This window comes from Anas platyrhynchos, chromosome 8 (assembly GCF_047663525.1).
Source record: "Anas platyrhynchos isolate ZD024472 breed Pekin duck chromosome 8, IASCAAS_PekinDuck_T2T, whole genome shotgun sequence".
In the NCBI taxonomy this organism is placed as follows: Eukaryota; Metazoa; Chordata; class Aves; order Anseriformes; family Anatidae; genus Anas; species Anas platyrhynchos.
Window position 1 is genome coordinate 12,883,156 of NC_092594.1, and position 19,268 is coordinate 12,902,423.

The 19,268-nt window shown below is 40.4% G+C and overlaps 1 protein-coding gene across 4 annotated transcripts in view; it reads right to left on the minus strand.

The window, feature by feature from the left end:
* The window catches only part of VAV3 (vav guanine nucleotide exchange factor 3), a 182,576-nt gene that overhangs the window by 128,527 nt on the left and 34,781 nt on the right, over nt 1-19,268 (minus strand). For 3 of the 4 annotated variants that reach the window (XM_072041523.1, XM_038182697.2, XM_027463277.3), the window contains one exon: nt 7,282-7,398. In XM_072041523.1, coding sequence (XP_071897624.1) covers nt 7,282-7,398 — 117 coding nt within the window. Of the gene's footprint in view, nt 1-7,281; nt 7,399-9,052; nt 9,095-19,268 lie in introns of those variants that run through there. The other variant, XM_038182698.2, reaches the window with a different exon arrangement.

Here is a 19,268-nt window from a genome sequence, read left to right on the forward strand (position 1 = left end):
CTTCGCTGTAAGTCTTAAATCTCATAGCTCTGACAGATCAAGTCTTCCCTACAGAGGCTGGGGGGAATTACCTAGGAAACTAGAATAAATGACTACAATGGGGTTTCCCAATTCCTGAGTAGGGAAATAAAAGGCTGATGTGCAACAGACAGAATCACTCAGAACTGAGGAAGCCATATCAAGTTCTTTCTCCTTTTCATCACTCCCAAAATATAAACAGAACAAACAACGTACTAAAAAAGAAAAAAAAAAAAAAAGAAAAATCTGGACATTAAATGGAACATCTCCTTTATTACACAGTGATGGCACTTGGACTCCAAATTAACACCTACAAGCAAACACAAGGAATATCAACTGAAAGCAAACATGCCACAGCTCAAAAGAGGCAGGGAATCATTGATTAAAAATATTAAAAATGGCAAATCCTTTAGGTTTAAAACAGTGCCTTACATCAGTGTCCAATTTGAACATTTAATTTGCACCACTGAAGACAAATATAAAATCACAAAGTCAAGGTCCAAGCCTTTTCATGTTCAGCGGCAAATCCCTCTTCCATCTTAACATGATCTGAAATTCAAACATTTGCAACAGGGTTTTTAATTTGATGTCAAGCCCATTTCGTGGCATAACTGGAAATAACAGAATGATCAACATTCCCAGGTCACTGCAATAACCCTATTCTATCTGTTTCTAGAGTCGTTACAATTTTATATTTACATAATTTGACTATCAAAATCCCAGAGCAGTAAGAGGCACAAGCGGAGAACCTAGACAACAAATGGAAGAATCTAGGTCAAAATGGGAGAGAGATTCTCCTAGAAATTAACTAAACTGCAAACATGAGACAGGACGGAACAGCTTATACAAACGGTACTTCAACTTGTCTTTTCCTATCCCTTTTCCATTTGCTTTGCTGTAGTTGCAGAAAACTGCCACGTTTTCCAGGCTTTGCAAAAGAGGGAAAGGCAAACAAACAAAATGTTTCCTATCCTTCTTAGAGGGTGAACAATGTCACTCTCTAAGAAAACAAGACGTACAAAAGACTCTTTCAAGTCCATCTGGACTAAATCTGGAAGCTAAAATATTTCTATGAATAAATAAGTCTTCTCACACATCTTAAACACTATCAAACATACTCAAGCTCCAATTGTCTTCTTCCACCTCAGAGGAAGGCATGCTACCAGAATTCAATGCTGCAAGTCCAACATCTGCTGGATATGTGAATAACATTGCACGTAACATTTGGATCCACATATTGTTCGGATAAGATCATCATAGCAACAGGGAGATGTGCTCACAAACTCATTTTTTCACATCAGCAGTTGCTCATTAATCTTGACTTTCCCAAGCCTGCTCATGTTTGCTGAAAAATATAATGAAGTCTACACTAAATAAAGACTTGATGTCTTCTGATACTTGCAAAAAAATTTGAGCACTCCCTAGATGAGAATTTTTCATTAATCACATACTTGTGGTACTTTTAACACTTTGTGATGTGGTCAAAAACAAAGATTACCATTATCATTTTCATCAACTGGAAGCAAATATTACGGCTCAAAAAAGTTATGACAAACATAAGAAACTTATAAAAGCTCATTTGGGAAAACAGCTGTCCACTTGTATTCTGCCACAGGACCATTCAAGAGCATAATCCTGAAATATTCACACTTAAATGTATACACTCATATAGAAGCTATAAGCTCATGCTAACAGTTTTAGAGTTCTTGACGTTTCATGCCTAGCAAGTTGTATGAGCCGTGTGGGAATGAACAATGCAGTAGTCATTATTCCTGACCAAAACACAGAATTTATCTAGTGTTTGTAATTGTTTGCACTGCCACACCATGGCAATGCATTTCTAAAATTTTTCAAGGACTTTTCAATAAGGTTGTTGACAAGCTACAACATCATTCATCCTATTGATTCTCTCCGCTCACCACTTATCCCAAAAGTATGATTTATGTTCTTTGGGGCTGAAAGGTTTTTTTTGTTATTTTAAGGGAGGCTTTTAGGGAGGCTACTGAGTGCTCGACCTTTACGTAAATCTATACAAACAGGAATAGGACCTAACAACTAAGGCTTTCCATATATGCCAAACATTTCATCAGTTTTACAAAACAGGTAGTATTTTCTTACTGGTTTTGTCCATGGCAATTCTGTAGAGAAGAAAGCTGAAACCTGGCTATATCTTTGTCTGTTTCAGGGTGTACTTCAGAATGTGGGAGAACGAAGAAGGAGTTTATTGAGTGCCATTCATCCCAAAACAATCCATCTCACATTAAAACGCTACCCCTGAAAGCAACTGTACAGCTGGTTTCTTAGGCAAACAACTACAGGTTTTTTTTGTTTGTTTTTGTTGTTTTTTTAATTCTACCACTGGGATCTCAGAGTAAAGATACAAACCTCTGGTTTTAATGACCATTGCATTTTTACCAGCTCCTTTCTCCTTCCTCACTCTAGGCTTTAGTATCTTTACAAAAATACGCTATGCCTTGACACGTTCCCAACATTCTGCAGCTTTATTTTGACTATTTGTTGAAGTTCTCAAATTTTACTCTGGAAAATTTTTACTCTTTTATCTTGCTCTGTAAATTCACAGCTTAAAATGCGAAACAACTGAAGTTGATCTCAAATATCTCAGTTTTACTGAAAATTTCCCAAGTGTTTTTTCCTCTTCTCTCTTCCTGGAAAGGTGCATAAGTTGTTATAACAACTGTTGTTCTTTGTTGTGTTGATTTTGGTGTGTGCATCTCATGCACATCTGCCTGATCTTCCTGGAATCTGTTAAACCTGAGGGAATACTAACACACCAGGATCCTCAACTTCAGCATGACTTTCTGCTGCATCATTGCCCGGATTTCCTTTGCGCTAACAGAGTGACGAAAATGATCACAGACTACATGACCTTACTATATGCATTCAGTGTTTTCACAGCAGTTTCTTCTTTTAAATAAACATGCTTTTCAAGCATTACTGGAGAGCTGGCTACACTAGATACTATCTTAAATCCTTTTTAAACATGCTTTTTAAAATTAGGTACTTGTTTGATTGGTGGGAGCTGATATCTGATCCTGTTGATTTTTTCAAATCATTATTACTGCGTATTGTTTCTAGATATCTATTACAGTGCCCTACTGCTGCTATTTAACCAATTTTGAAATGAGGTGTATTTATTCTTTACTGACAGGATTCAAAAATTAAAAACAAAGTTATGTTCATATGAGATCACTTGTATCATACAGAACACCATGCACAGGCACACCACTTCGATTATTTAAAAGCAGAGTAACAAAGTTGTTTTTCTGACAATATCCAGATAGCCTTTTCCCACAGGACTTCAAATACTGCTCCTGAGCCCAGCGAGCGCCTATTGACATCAGCAAGCTCCAAATCTAATCCCAATTCCCATTCCTGCAACGCACGAGTCTGAAATTTCCTTCAGACATCAGGGATAGCAACAATTTGTTGCGGCACACTGCGGCACAGACACTGTTCAAGGGGCGTGCAGGGCTCAGAGCCCAAAGAACAGGCACCACCAACCTTAGTTGTTGATTCTGGCACACAGGTAGAAAGGAAGAACCTGACAGCCCTGTACTAGTGAAAAATGACTCTCCAGCATGGAATTTGCAATGAAAACATTGTCTGGCACCCCGCATGCGTGGGAGGGCATTTCGTGCTCCGTCAGGAACTTAACGCAGCAACAATGAGATTTACTGAAAGAAAGGTGACTGAGTGGGAACGGATGAACAATGCAGAACTGAAGGCAAAACATGGGGGTTTTATGCTCAGAAAGCATGGTTTGAGAACCTATTTCTGTGTGATTTATCCCCTCTCTTTTTCAAGTTGTCAGTCTACAAACCAGAAATTCTGTGCTAGATTTGAAACAGAATAAAGCCCTCATCCTTTAACAGCTGAAACAGCTGATGCCAATACTTACACAGCACTTATGCACTGAAGTCATACTCGTGGGATTGCCTGCTTCCCTCTTTCTTCACCTGTCCCTCACTCTGTACATACTGCTGCTTCAGCTTCAGCCCTACTTTCCATAAAAATAACTGCATACACCCTTCTTTCACTCTAATCATAGAGATCAAAGTCTCTCCAAAGCAGAGCACAAAGTTCAAGTCAAATTTTTGTATGTTTTGACGTAATATCTGAAAGCAATTCATTTACCCTGAGCTATTAAATATAAGTTTCACCATTATAATCAAACATTTTGTAACCAGTGTTTCCCAAGGCTGGTAAGAGGCCTATAACTATATGGACAGCATACAGCTACTACCGCCATGGCACAGGGTTTTGCTCCACTGTTTAAAAAAAAAATTGACAAATATATTTCAAAAACAGATGATTTTGATCACTAGGGCATGTTTTTTCCATTTCAATCTTAGTTCCTTGAAAGCATATTGCTCATTTACAGTTGACACATTTCTCATCTTCCCCCCGTTAGCGTGCTTACTCATTAAAATCTGTCATAAAGCAGAATTTTATCCTAAGATCACAAACTCAGGTGTCTGGGTTTAAAAAAACTACTTAAATTTAACTGGAACTTTTAAAAGTACCAACTATGTAAGGCTTCACATCACCTCAGCAACAGTTTATTTACATCTCAGCACTGAAAAGTACTTGCCAACTTCTGACAACTCGAGACAGCTCCTGTCTGGCTCCCTGGGTATTCAGATGTTTCAGAGGCTGTGGAAATCACACAAACAACACCCATTTGGGTCAACAGTCTGAGAAACTCATGTGTCTCAGAGGCTTTCTAAGCCTTCCTATGTTACTTGTTTTTGCCTGTAATCATTCATATTTTGGGCATATTTAGGGAGAGCAGTTTGGAGAATTATTTTTAGAAACAGCAAAGTTAGCTAGCTGCATGCAGTAGCAGGAAGAATCTGGGGCGCTACTTTTTTGGCCTTTTGTATACGTACAATATTCAATTTGAATTCAAGCAAGCTAGAGATTTAGGACTACATTTGAGCAGTTATTCACAGGAATAAATAATAATTAAGGGGAAAGTTCAGAAGCAAAAAACAACTGGAAAATTAAGTTTGCTTATTCTCAACGCTAGCAATGGCAAATCAGAATTTCCAAAGAGGTACCTTATTAGAAATGAAATCCCATGCCACTTCAAATGCTCTCAAGCTAACTGTGCAAACATGTAACTTAAATTATAGAACCCACTCAGCATAATGCTATTGCAGAGGCTAGTAAAAAAATACAGATCAACAGACCTGTTGCACACTGCAACCTTCACCTGCATGCAAGCAGTCACACAAGCATGTAATGCCAGCAGCTGAACAGCAGAGCGATTATGCGCCCAGAGGTGTGCCCTGCACAGCTTTTGGAAGGATTGCACAGGCTTGTTCAGTTTGTCATCTCCACCTCTGCACAAGCAGCTGTTACTTCACACACAGTTCATCTCTCTAAAGAATCCCACAGACCCATGTCTTCCAAATTTGTCGCTGCAGTTTTACCTGGCAGCTCTGCATGAAAGGTGACAATGGCCACTGAACAGGCCAAGACTATAATAAAAACACTGCTTGCAAGCAAGCACATCACCACCCATAATACTGAATTAACAGTACCAGGAATACTAAGTCCATTTAAGCTGTATTGTGGCAACAGAAGCAGAACAACTTCAAGTCTCTGGATCTAATTTTACTTTGGGATGGGAAATTGTAAATACCTTGGATGGAAGACTTGTTTTTTGTTGTTGTTGTTTTAAACAAGTTATTCTACTTACATAAAAACATGTTCTAAAATAAACTCTGTTACAACTACAAGTAAAGAGTGTCAGAGACATTTGTGCTGGGCTAAATTCAGCCTTAATTCAGAACTTGTTTACTTGTATTCAATTATACAGCAATAATTTGTACTGTAAAATATTTCTTCAAAATCAGACTGCTTAAAAACAGGCTGGGTACATTCATGTAGCAGGAAACATGAAAACAATCAATGAATTAGAAACTACAATAATAAAAGACATTAGGCATACACATCAAAGATTTGATGCAAACGTTAAGATATCTGGTTTACTAAATACCTGAATGAAACATTGATACCGCACAAAGACAGTCAAAACCAGCTATTTCCTCTGCTACTTGCACAAAAGGATTTTTTTTTCTAAAATAAGAAACGTACTAAATTTGTAAAAAGACCGTTTTAACAAATGTTTTATTTTAAATATAATTTATGACAAAAGACATTCAACATCCAGAAGTAACAAGTGAGATTACCAGCTTTATCTGTTTAAAAAAAAAATGAAAAAGGACCAAAAACCTGACAAAAGATTCAGAAAAGGATATTTGGGTTAATACTATTCACTGAGCCTTGTCAAACACTCAGTCACACTGCAGCCCTGATTCATGCCAGCACTCTTAGATCAGATTTACCTCTGCATCTACTTACAAAAAGGGCAGCACATAAAAGTTAGTGAAAGTACAATACCTTAAAAAAATGAAATAATGCTTGAAATATAACAAATTTGAATAAATAACTATTTTTGCTACTACCTCAGTTAAATTCTAGATCCTTTTCTGTGGAAATAGGGTAATGATACTGTATGACTCAAAAGCAGAAACCGAAGTTGAACTGAACATATGCTGGCAACGACAGATCAAACAGATACGTGGGAGGCTGTGAACAATATACTGGAAAAATCTTATATATATAGAATAACTAGTGACAGGTTTAGAGAAGACTATACTTATGGCTGTGTAAATTAGAATAGGCACATTAACCTACCACAGCTGTACATGAGCTTTACAGCGGGCTAGAAAACCCAATAGCTTGAAAAAACAACTGGCAGCAAACAAAATTGCAAGGGAAGATACATGAACGAATTTCAAGGGCTTGAGACAGAAGAAACATGCTGTGTATCACATGGTCTTACAATGAAAAGGCCCAGGGTTTGATTCCACTTTTTTTTTTTTTTTTTTTTAAATCAGAAGTGATTTCACCACGTAGTGCTCACCCACATTTTGTCATCTTCACATACTTTTCACATCCACTTTTAACTCAGCATCTTTCAATCATGTTTAATTTCTCTCTACTTTTCACACCTTCAAAAATTTCCACCACGGATTTTCCTCTACTCTTTATTAGCCTCCAATTTCAATTTAATTCCTCTGCTTTCTTAATTCTTCCCCACTGTGGTTCTTCCCCCAGTGAACGCCCATCCCTTAGTTACAATTTCTGCCCCACATCTACCAAAAAGGTCTTCCATCCTCAAGCAGCAGAACATGGGTGCCACTCAGGATATAATGATAAAAGAATGCTTACCTTTCCAAAGTCTCTTACATCAAACAAATCGAATGCTTCAAAAAGCTCACTTTTCTTCATCCCAAATATTTCACAACATGCTGAAAGGAAGGTCCTTATGTTCTTCAAGCAAAGAAACTAGGGGAAAGAAAATAAAAATGCTAAGTATTAAGTGAATCAATCAGAAATGTGTATGCTCTCTTTGGTCCCAAATATATTATAAAACTCATGAACTCAATTATTTTTAGTTTGGTTTGTTTTAAGTCAGCACTTCCACTATGCTATGAACTTCATACTTCAGTCAGATATTCCCTTCAGACTCAGAAGTGTTAACCAAATTCTGAATGGAGAATTTTCTTTTTACGTAAACAAAGAAATGCCAATATGCTACTAGATACAAGTTACTTTAAAAGCAGACTTACTTTTCAGTTTTAGACAGACAAGAAAATATAGAACGAAAGTAAGACTGCAGGGTTTCAAATATGAGTACCTTAATAAAGCTATTCATACAAATAAGTTATTCTACATACACATCAAGTATCTTCAGTTGTTAAGGTGAAAGTCTAGTTTGAATGTCTAGTGATCACACGTACAAATTTAGTAAAGACCTTATGAATACATACTCTCCATGTGGACCACAAGAGGAGATGAAATTTGCAGTTGAAAGTACTCTACAATTTATCTATTGGAAATGTAATATCCTCAAACCACCTGGATTTCTGTACTGAAACAAGGGCTGTTTCCCCCTTTGTCTGCTTACAAGGGCATTAGCACCACAAAGCTGTCATTGCCAAGTCCTTCAGATCCTCTATGCAGTAAAGTACAAAGCAAAACACAGTATTTATAAGCAATGGCAGTTCAAATAACACAGCACTGTGCTGTGAATATGCATTTGGTACCTATAGAGCAGCTCAGTATTAGAGCAGAGTTCCTGGAGCTCTCCACATTGTAGTGGATGTGTAAGAACGTGGATTGTTTACATTACGACTGATCATAGCATTGCTGCAAGTTCTGACTTCACATCGTTTACATAAAAACAGTATTTTTGGAATTAGTACAGAACAAGTGTCACAACCATACACATCCGGAGTGCAAAGCAGTCCCCAGACTGCTCAGTCAGACGAAACGGGTCACTGCTTTGCCTTCAGCCTGGGACAACGAAACACCAACGCAACAGAGAGCCTGAATTCACCTCTGAGACAGAGCTAACCCACCAGGTACAGGAAAAGCAGGGCACCTGGTGGATCAGACTGATTAAGAAATTATACATGGAAAAGCACCGATCAACAGGAGAAACCTGAAGAGTGGACAGCTCCAGGGGCTGAGGACAAGGCGACAGCCAAGCTCTCCACAAAGCGCCACAGAAGCCATCACCACACAAGCAGGATGAGCCCTGGTGAGACTGACGACATCCACACAGGGCCTAAAGGGCCACCAGAGCCGGGACCTCGGCCCAGGCTCCCCTCAGCGCCATCCTCAGGCCCACACCTGCTCCGGGCAGCTGGTGCTGGGCTGCGGCCACGGCTGCCCAGTCAGCACGCTGCAGTCACACTGGCCTGAGTTAAACCTGCCAAAATTTGAGGAAACGTGCCTAGATTGCTCAGTCAGTATCACCAGTGTCTCTGGTTTCGCACGAATTACAGTTTTCAAGTCACAATTACACAGTTAGGAGATACAGCCTGCTAACAGATACAAGGCATCGCACTCCTTCCACCCTAGCCCTGTCAGAAAGTGCCGGAGAATGAGTACAGAACAGCAATCCTCTTCTTTTTGTTATTATTATCGTTCTTACAGGCCAAAGGCTACGAGGTTTCTCCATGCAGAGTACTGATTCAGCCTAAACACTGATTTACTTGCAGTGAAGTTCTCACAGCTGCTAATTTCTCTCCTCACTGAAAACACTCAGCTGCCTTTTTAACACCTAGAAATTTTTGAATTTAGGATCATTAGCAATGCCATTTCCCAACAAAAAGCTCACAGCTGCATTAAGTTGTTTACCTCTAAAGAAAACCTAAAGTTAAGGGAAGGACAGGAGCTGTCATGGGCCTGAAATCTGGCCTAGATCCACCACAGGTATTTCCAGGAGCTGCACTTGGCTTTTTAATGTAGCTAAGCGCTCAACGCATCAGCAGGTACACACAAACAAAATGCTCTTCCCACCCTGCAAAACTTCTCAAAGTTTCCCTAACAGAGGCCTGCTATAACAGAAGACAGATGGGAAAGCAAATTACATGAAATAAAGTTTTCCATTAAAAACAGTGGGCTAGGCAATGTTAAAGCACCTACGTTGCAAGTAAGAAATGAAATCCTTAGGTATGTTCTAACAGAAAAACCAAAGAAGATTCCAGTCCTCCTCCCACCCCCCCATTTTGTCTTATATTCAATACTCACCAATTCATTAGGTGGCAAATTGCATTTATCATGTATCATATGTTAAACAGGCTTGACATAATTTTAATCTAATATTCAATAACCCCAAGACAACACGGCAGTTACATTGCATTTCTTGTAGGATCCAGAAACCACAGACTACGCGTTTGTCAAACCTACCTGCACTTGGGATGGGACCACATCATCAATTACAGCGTGCCAAACGGTGCCTTTACCAGAACAGGCCTCCGGACAACACAGACCAACCCCTGCTAGTCCAAAGAAACCTCAGTGGGTTTAGCTGAGCATCTCATGATTCATGAGCCATCAATTAGCTCTTGCAAAACTGAAAATGAAAGGCTTATTTCTGAACTATTAAGCTAACCACAGCAGCTACCTGAATGCACCTCAGACTACTAAAGCTATGTTCATATTATATGCACATATTTTTGAATAAAGCATATGAGAAAATAAAGTATTTACAAAGCATGTTATATACTACTTATATTTTCCAAAAGTCACTTAATTATACTATTCAGAAAGCTTTCAGAAAATTTTCCAGAATGTTATATTGTAATCATCTACAGAAACAATTTTCTCAATGAAAACAAAGATTTTTATCGCTGTGGTTATTGTATGAAGAAGTGCAAATTAGTAAAAGAAACCTCCAAATTAAAAAAAGTGCACACGCGTAAAACTGAGGAAGCTCTACAGAAGACAACCCTTCTCGCTGGCAATAAGAGAAAGGCAGCATCAGTCTGCAGTCTCTCACTTATATGTATAGTCCTCAGGATATTTGGAAACCTACTACATTTTTGTGTTTCATTTTCAAACAAAAACATTATGCTTTGGTACACCACAGGGAGATCAAAGGCATGACGAGCAGTTCTCATACAGATGCAAGGAGAGCTAGACATCGCTCATCTCTGAAAGTCTCCTCCACAGGAAATGTTGTCTTTCAGTTCAAGAACTGGTGCCTCTTCAGTAGAAGGCAACTTAAAAACATACTTTTAAAAAAAGTTTTGTTTGTTTGTTTGTTTTTTTAAAAAAGGGGTTCATTGCAAAGGGTTCATTGCTATGTTAGGACACCACAACCTAGGAATCTTAATATGTTGCTAAACAAAATTATTGCAGTAGGATGGTTCAAGCCACAAGTCCCAAAACACATACACTAGTGAAAAATAAAGCTCGTCTGTCTTTTCTTCAGTTGTAGCACAAGAGGAGAGCACACACAGAGACGCATCATCAAAAATCACCATCCATAGGGATGGCCAGGACCCTGCAAACAGGTGGAAATGGGGGACAGCTCCAGCCAACCCCACCACCCCCTGCACAGAAATGGATGTTCATCTGGCAGCAAGGCTGGAGAAATATTGCCATGAGATGTGTTTAATATGACAAGGGGAAAAAAATTCCTTTCAAAATGTGTGCAGATTATTCAAGGTATTTCTAAAGCACCCTGGGTGCGCCACCACACAGGTACTTACACTTCTACAAATGGATGATGTTGTCATTGTCAGGGCTGCTGAGATGTTACCACTCCTTTGATAAGCCCTTGTGTTATTTAATGCAACAGATCAGAGTTTTAGTGACCTCTGGTCTGCTCTGCACTGCATTTAATTTTTCAAGAGGTATTAAGGTAATATGCATAGAACTGAAGAAACAAAGAACAAGTTTGCAAAAAAAAATCTACCACCCAGAAAAAAAAAGCAACAGATATGGTTTATGTAATTGGTACTGTATTTGTAAGAGCTTAAATTGGGTAAGAGTGGGCAAACCAAATTATACTTAGTTCCACAGAAAAAGCATGCTGTTTGCTACTGTAACGCTTGCTACTCGACACAAAAAGCAGCATTTATTTCAGGCTTTCCAACACAGCGCATGGTTATGGGTGCTGACAAATGTATAGAAAGACTTTACAAAGGGAATTGAATAGAAATGACTTATTAGACACAAAAAGCACAGGCAGGACTATAGCTGCCCAGAGGGAAGACTGATTTCTCTAGCCAGTCCTCTAATGAAGTGAAACATGAAATGCAAAAGAAAAAAAAAAAAATCAATTTCCTATTCCCTCTATTTCTATAGAGGTAGAGGTATTTCTCAGAAAATATGTTTTAGCAATGAAGTACTTCAATGGAAGGTAGGTCTGTTGGTAGAGACCATATTCATACCCAGACGTACCTTTTGTACTAAAAGTATTCCTAAGGGAGTTCAGACACCAACACAAAGAGCTCTGAAGATCAAATTCTGCCGTTAGACATTTATATGAAATTCTAACATAGCAACACCAGTCAGGCAAGTGAAAACCCAGCTCCAGAAACTACAAGTATTTAGAGCGGGCAGAATTCTAATCCACACTTACTACTTCTTTTTTTTAATTGCTAAGAGTGGAAAACACAGAAATTCATCTTTATTTCTCCTTTTATTATAGGGCTTTCGCCATAAGCAAGGAAGCAAGCTTTCCTCATATTTGTACCCGTACCAACAGCCATTCGTAGCACTCAGGACAAGCCGGGACCAAACACCAAGCACAGACCCAACAGAAGTCCGAGCACCTCAGACAGCCTGAAGAGGCGCTCAGCTACGAACGGGCAGGAATACAAAGCAGCCCACTGTTACTCTATGTCTGGGGGAAGGTGTTTTTTTTTCCTTTCCTTTTAAAAATAAGCTGGCAAACTAGATTCCACTGCTTCTTAAACAGGCACCATTACTCTTCCAGACATCCCACAGCTACCCCTCCATCACCACACTTTGCAGGCCTTGTGATGCCGCAGTCCCAGCTCTACACAGGCTGCAGGAGGCTCCCAATAACAGCCAGCACTGCGGCCAGTCACTCAGCAGCGGCCCTGTAGGAGCTGTGACAAGTAAAAGCACAGGTGAAGAGGATTTTGGGGTAGCCAGTTGCCCTCTCAAACCACCTTACCACTCTTCCTTTGGGAAGAGCGGGGCCTGTCAATGAGAAAGACTTCTGAATGCTTCCCCTCCTGCCAGACCTCTGGCAGCGCTACGTGATGAACTGCACGGCTGGAGCTACTGGCCCATGCCTATACAGCCACATCAGCCACGCAGCCCAAAAGGGCAGCATCTTGGGTAACAGCAACCATTAGTTACAAAAACAGCTGAGGAAAGGCCAGACATTCAAAGCAAGTGTATAAAAGGGAAGTAATCAGGTGAGCAAATGTGGCCTCAACTCATGCATCTCAGAAGGAAAAATCTTTTGTTTTGCTTTCTGATTTTGTGCAATTCTGATGGTGCGTGCAAGAAAGCACATACAGGCTTGTGAAGATGGGAGACTTTTTTTTGTCAGTCCTTATTTATGGCCCTAGAGAAAGCAGAATTAAGCAAAAAAGAGAAGGCAGCAGAACAGCAGAGGAACAGACCAGACCCCTGCTAGAACACCTCCATGCCCTTCCCAGGCCCCAGCACTTAGCGCTGAACACAGGCTCCTTGCCTTTCCTGCCCACTTTTGGGGATGCTGATGAGAAAAGATTAGCTGGACAGATCTCATTTTTATTTCCACCCTTTTGCAGAGAATATACACAAAAAGTAAAATTCTTTCAGCCATATCCAATAAAGGAAGAAAATTGGGTTCTTACAGCTAGATTTGATCTTTGATAGCAAAGGCTCCTCTTTGCAAGCCAGGCTGGACAGTCTCCCAGCAGATGCCATCTGACAGACCCATCCCGAAAGCAGGGTTACCGAAACAGCTGCACACTATACCTCTATTAAATGTCTTTTTTTTTTTTTCCTTTTTTTTTTTTTAACCACTGTCACCATCCAATGACTGGGTACTCAGACAAAGCAGTGGCCTGCTGTGATACTGGCAGAACCGCATGCTCAGGGTTAACAATTCATCACAGAAATCATTCCTGGCTCCTTCACGGATTTCAGCAGCCAAAGCAGATTAGATTAGTTCTGCTCTGCCAACAGGGGTAATTATCACTATATGCAGTAAAAATAGCTGTAAGGATTCTCAGTGAATGAAGTACGGACCCAATGATGAAGTCTTAATTCAGCATCTATTAATGTCTTCTCCTGAGCCAGCAAGAAGGAAAAGCAATATTGAAATCACGAACAGAGGTTTAATATTTGTATTGTCTGTGTGCAACTTTTCTTGTGCAGATCTTTTAGATCCGAAGTCCTGCTGAGGCAGGTGACACAAAAGGCTGTAAGGAATGTGAAGACCATGTCCATGGGAGAGGATGAGTGCTCCTACTTTCAGTACGCTAATGAAAGCTAAAAGGTCATCTCATGAACTTCTTGGGTTTGAGTGCAACAAAGCCACAAATGAGTATTACTCTGACTCAGATAAAATATTAACTTGTAAATGACCTTTAAAAAAAAAAAAAACAAACACAGGAAGAACACACAACTCACACCAAAGGAATTCAATTTTAAAAGTTCTGCATTTGGCCGCTTGATTTGCAAACCATCTCCATCGTTCAGATAATCGGTGTTTTTAAAGCTGTAAACAGAAGCAAACGAGCCAAATATTAAATACTCCTAACCTTCATCCTCCAGAAGGGACTGTCCAGAAATATCTTTATTTCTGTTACAAAGCAGACACACTAATAATGCTGCAGGAATCAGCACACTGAGTTCTGGAAGAAGCAGGCTCGTTAGCAGCATCTCAGCTGCTTACAGACTGTGCATTAGCTGCTCACATAGCCACTTAAGGCAGGAATCATTTTCTGGGTAGCAGAACATGCAGGACTGGTGCCACAACGTAACGGTGAAGAATTTTGCTTCAAGTTGTGCTTTGCAGAGAACAGCAGGCATTCCTTAATTCGGAGAGGATGCTTCAGTGTGAAATCCTAGAGGCAGAGCAGCCAGGGAGATCTGTAGAGTTACTCGCTACTGGATGCAGGCTTTCTTTGAAGGCCTACACAACGCACAGGATGCTGTATGAACTATAAAACATATTAAATTCCTTTGAACCACTGCTAACACAGTATGAATATTAATAGCATGTTCTTTATTTGCCCAGTTAATGTAGTAATTAAATATTCATGACAAAGCTCTCCTTAAAATTCCTAACTGACTACTATTCAATTGTGTCTATTGCATTTTGGCTTGAGTACGGAGGATTTTTTTTTTAAATGTACATTTGCTCTTCTCTGTGCTTCAAAGAAAGAAAATGGAAATGGAAACTTGAAAAAGCTGAGGAAGCACAAAGGATGCTGAGCTTTTGTTCGTACTGATATGGGGTGAAGGGAGGTCAGGGAAAAAAAAAAAAAAATTCAGGACTTGTACTCCTGACTCTCTCCTCAGCTATGCTGGCACTACAGCACCGATTGAACGCGAGGGCAAAGAAGCATTTAAATCATCTGTGTTTTTTAAATCAAGCTCTCCTACAAGCCATGAAATTGGCAACTTCTAGTAAACGGTCACAGAATCCCATTCAGCCAACACTTTCCACGTCCCAGCACGTACACTGGAACAGGCATCACCAGGTTGGGGGAAGAAAGAAGCCTTTTCTTTTGCCCGTTGCAAGGTGAGGAATATAACAGAGCTTGGGGAAATCACTCAGTCACTAAGCAGAGAGCAATTTGTTGAGCACAGAGCCCTACGTACAGGAATTCCCCAAGTAATCAGTGTAATTAGTGAGAGGCAGGGGTGGGAGCTCAGGACAGCATCCTGTTGCAAAGAACAATTTTGGGGGAGCCCTTTGCACCCTGCTTGCAAGACTTAACAAGTCTATCCTGCAGTATCTCGTCAAAAAGAGCAGTAATTAGAATACTGTATTAAGTATGCAAAGCACACCAGTTAGCTAGGGGCTTTCTGTGCTCAGTTACCTTTCCAAGTGACTAGCCCTATCCGTCTCATGTCCTGAAGCTGCATCCCTAAGATGTCTTCCTCTAAGTATCTCGGTGTTATATGAACAAATCCAAAAGGCAGGAAAACAAAGGAAACACGGAACTGTCCTGAGAAGAACAGGAATAGGAGAAAAACAGCAGCAAGGAAATGAAGAGAGTACCACAGGAAAAGGAACAGGAAAGGAAGAGCCACACTGAAAACAAAGGTTAAAAAAGAAATCAAAACAGACTGAAAAAAAATGAGTGAAGTGGTTGTTCCCACTGTATAAGAGATTTGACTCTAATAATTAAACCACGGGAGAAAAAAATAAATAAAAGCCTAACATAAGGGAACAGCGTGTTAACTTCTTGGTGTTAAAATGCTTCAGGCAAACCTATTTATAAAACTGCCATTGTCAGTGAGATAGCGGTCACTGTGCTGGGAATTTTATTTCAAACCGTGCCATGGAAAACACTTCTGTTGGAGGCAGAACTGCAAAGGGCGCTTACTTTCTAAGATGCCTTTTTTTGGGTTCTAACATGAGGTTTCTGACCATTCACTTTTCAGCTTAGTTGAAGAAACATACATAACCTACAGCCTACCTGAAGTGAGAAAACTGCGAAACAGATGGAACATCTCAAACAAATTACCACCAATGTTTTCATGATTAAAAAAAAAAAAAAAAAAACACATCCACACAACCCATGAAAAAGCTTACAGCTCAGTATGAAGTACAGATCTTCACACTGAGGGTAAAGAGAGCCCCCAACACATTTCATACTGCTGGCCTGGCACACTAAGATGCTGTTCTGTTGCATCTTAATATCTTTTATTCATGACTGTTTTGTTTTTACAAGTCGCTGGCATTAGTATAACAACACGAGAAGAGGTTTTTTGCCTCTATTTGTGGAAGGGAAATTAATTTGGGGTGTGAGAAGCCCTGAGAAGGTGTGGCAAAAGATTTTCATATAGAAGTCCCCACCCAGAATTCACAAAGAAGATCTACACTTAACTTCAGCTTCATTACAGAAAAATAATCCCTTTACCTATCTATGCCTTTCCACACTCCTAAGAATCAGCCTCATTCAACTCAACTCATCATCTGAATTGGATCTACTTTTAGGGATTAAGTTGTGGCCCCCTGTCCTGGACATGCCTACAAGGCCAGACCTGGATCTCAGCCACCAAAATTCCTTTAGAAAGGCTCCAGGTATAGATTTATCTTTATTATTTTTTTTAATAATTTTAAATTTTACTCGTTTGTGCTCTTTTAAGTACTGTTTCCAAACTTTATACATGATTGATTCAACATTTATTTTGAAAGGTCTCAAACTGTCAATACTGAATCGGTCACGGAAATTTGACCCAACTGAACAACCTTCCCTAAGTTAGTGCGCATCTATTCGAGGTGAACCTAACCCAAAGAACTCCTACCCTCTTCCACTTCTTACTGGCGGATCACAGTATGATTTTCAGTATAGAAGAACAACATTCTCATTGTCATTCGTGTTAACACATGAGATTCATGAAATACAGTGTTTTCTTGAATTGCCTGAGTACGCTTTTCCAAGCTCTTGTGATAACGGGATCAACTCCTAGCCAGACCTTAAAGGTGTACAGCTCTCTACAAATGCCCCAAAATGAGCATGGCTGTCCTCTATTTTAAGAATCCACTGCTCTATTTTTGCTAGTGTGGCGTTTCAGGTTTGCAGTGTATTACTGCTCTCAGTAGCAAGGACAGGCTTTTCTGACATACTCAGGGAGCACTTCACGGACTGCCGGCTCCGTAAGTGGAACAGCTACGTCCAGAAGCCCAAACCACAAACCCGTGGGAATAGGCATCTCTGAGAAACCAATTCCAGCAGTGAACTTACAGGATTGGAGGTGAAAACTTTGTGTTCACTGAGTAAACTGACTGCATTTGTACACCTGTGTGATGTTCTCTGGAGCTTTAACATATTGACCATTGTACTTAGCAGGCTGAGTGGTTCTGATCCTTCTGCAATCTCTATTACCTCGTGCATTGCAGTTCAGCATTTCCCAGTAGCAATGCGGTATCTATTAAAAGCAAATCCAGTCTGCTTTCCTATTCCCAGATTCACAAGCCCTTATCAAGTAGAGCAATGGGTACCAGATGCGTCCAATCTTCCCACTCTCTAGTGAGATGAGAAGACTGCAGACAGGTGGCCTTCATTCACCAAACGCTCCAGCTGTGGTTCTGCCCCCAGTAGGGACACTGTGGATCACTGTGCTGTACCAGTGCCTCAACACCCAGCCTTGAACCAAGGCGGGAACCAAGTTCAAGCCTGCATTTACTTGCAGCCTGCCCTGCCGTTTCCCCAGCGAGTGGAGGTGCAGGACTGTCCGTCCCCTCTTGTGAGGGGATGCCACATCCCAACAGCTCAAGCAAATGCAGAACTTGCTGCCAGGGTCAGCGTACACCTGACGAGGCTGAATTGATCGCACCAGGAAAGCAGGAAGCCTGAGGCAGTAAGACTCTACATCAAACGTCTTGAGATATCACAGACAGGTAAAGTGGTTTTAAAAGCAAAAATACTGCAGACTAATTCCTTTTCTTCATCAAGAAGACTGCAGCACACCCTGCGCGCAGCCCATGTGGTTAACCAGCGCGCTCTGCCTCCCAGAACACGTTCTCAGGCAGGCCGTGTCACCCCAGGGCCTTCATGGCCTGCACTAACTACAGAAACGCAGATATTTAGAGTAAATTACTTATTTATTTCAACCTACGCTGAGGAAAAATGTGTAATACCATCTATTCCATAAATAGTTACAGCGATCTAAAACTCTGATACTTGATCTTGAAACACCACAGAAAGTCTTCCAGAGGACAGAAGGCATTTGGGCAATTTCTGACTTATTCGATCTGATCATTTTTAGTACTGCATTACCTCCAACGAGCATTAAGAGACACTTGCAGTGTTAATGACGGAGCTTTTCCAAAATACTTAAAAGCCATTACATAGACCACACAACCCAAAATCTAAAAAGAAAAGACCCAGCAGACCACACATTCTAACTCCGTTTGCTGAAGAAGCATCTCCCAGTGCTTGTTTTGAACTTTCTACCTACTGCTTCCACTGGATCCCCCTGCATACCCCTCCATTTCCATACAGGAAGGGACAGCAAACAGCTTGCTCTTTCCTCCCTCAGACATCCATCACAATCTCCTCTTACCCTGATACTTTTCAAAGCTGAAAAATACCTTCCTTCTCTGTTGAGCCATTCCTCACCAGAATGAGTTTCGTACCTTCAAAACCCCTGCTGCCCTTCTCCACCCCACTCCCGTGGAGTTATGCCCTTGTTAAAGCAGGAGGCCACAACTGCACAACACAGGCACGCTGCGGGTTAAGCAGGAGACTGCAGTGGCATAATGGGCCATGATGCATAATAGCATAATGAATGTTTTGGGCACAAAACAAGCTGCTACAAATGCACTTTGCAAAAACCCTGGGGTGCTACATCCTCCACAGATGGCTACCAAAACAGATTATTGCTCTGAAGAATCAGGTCCAGATGATCATGAGATACTGAGCGAGACAAAACAGTGGTTTGGTCCACAGCTGCAGTTCTTGTGATATTGACATAAACAGGACACAAACGCATTCATAGTTCTCAGCTTCCAGAAAATGAGAGAAGTCAATTAAAATACGACATTAACAACATAGAAACTAATGCATTTATACCCATGTTCTTCATGTGGAGTCACTCTCAAATCCAGCCAGTGTTACATCAACTGTGCTCCACTCCTTCAGTGACATGTGAACCTCTTAATTCAGGAATTCCAAGTGAAATATAATATATATATATATATATATATATTA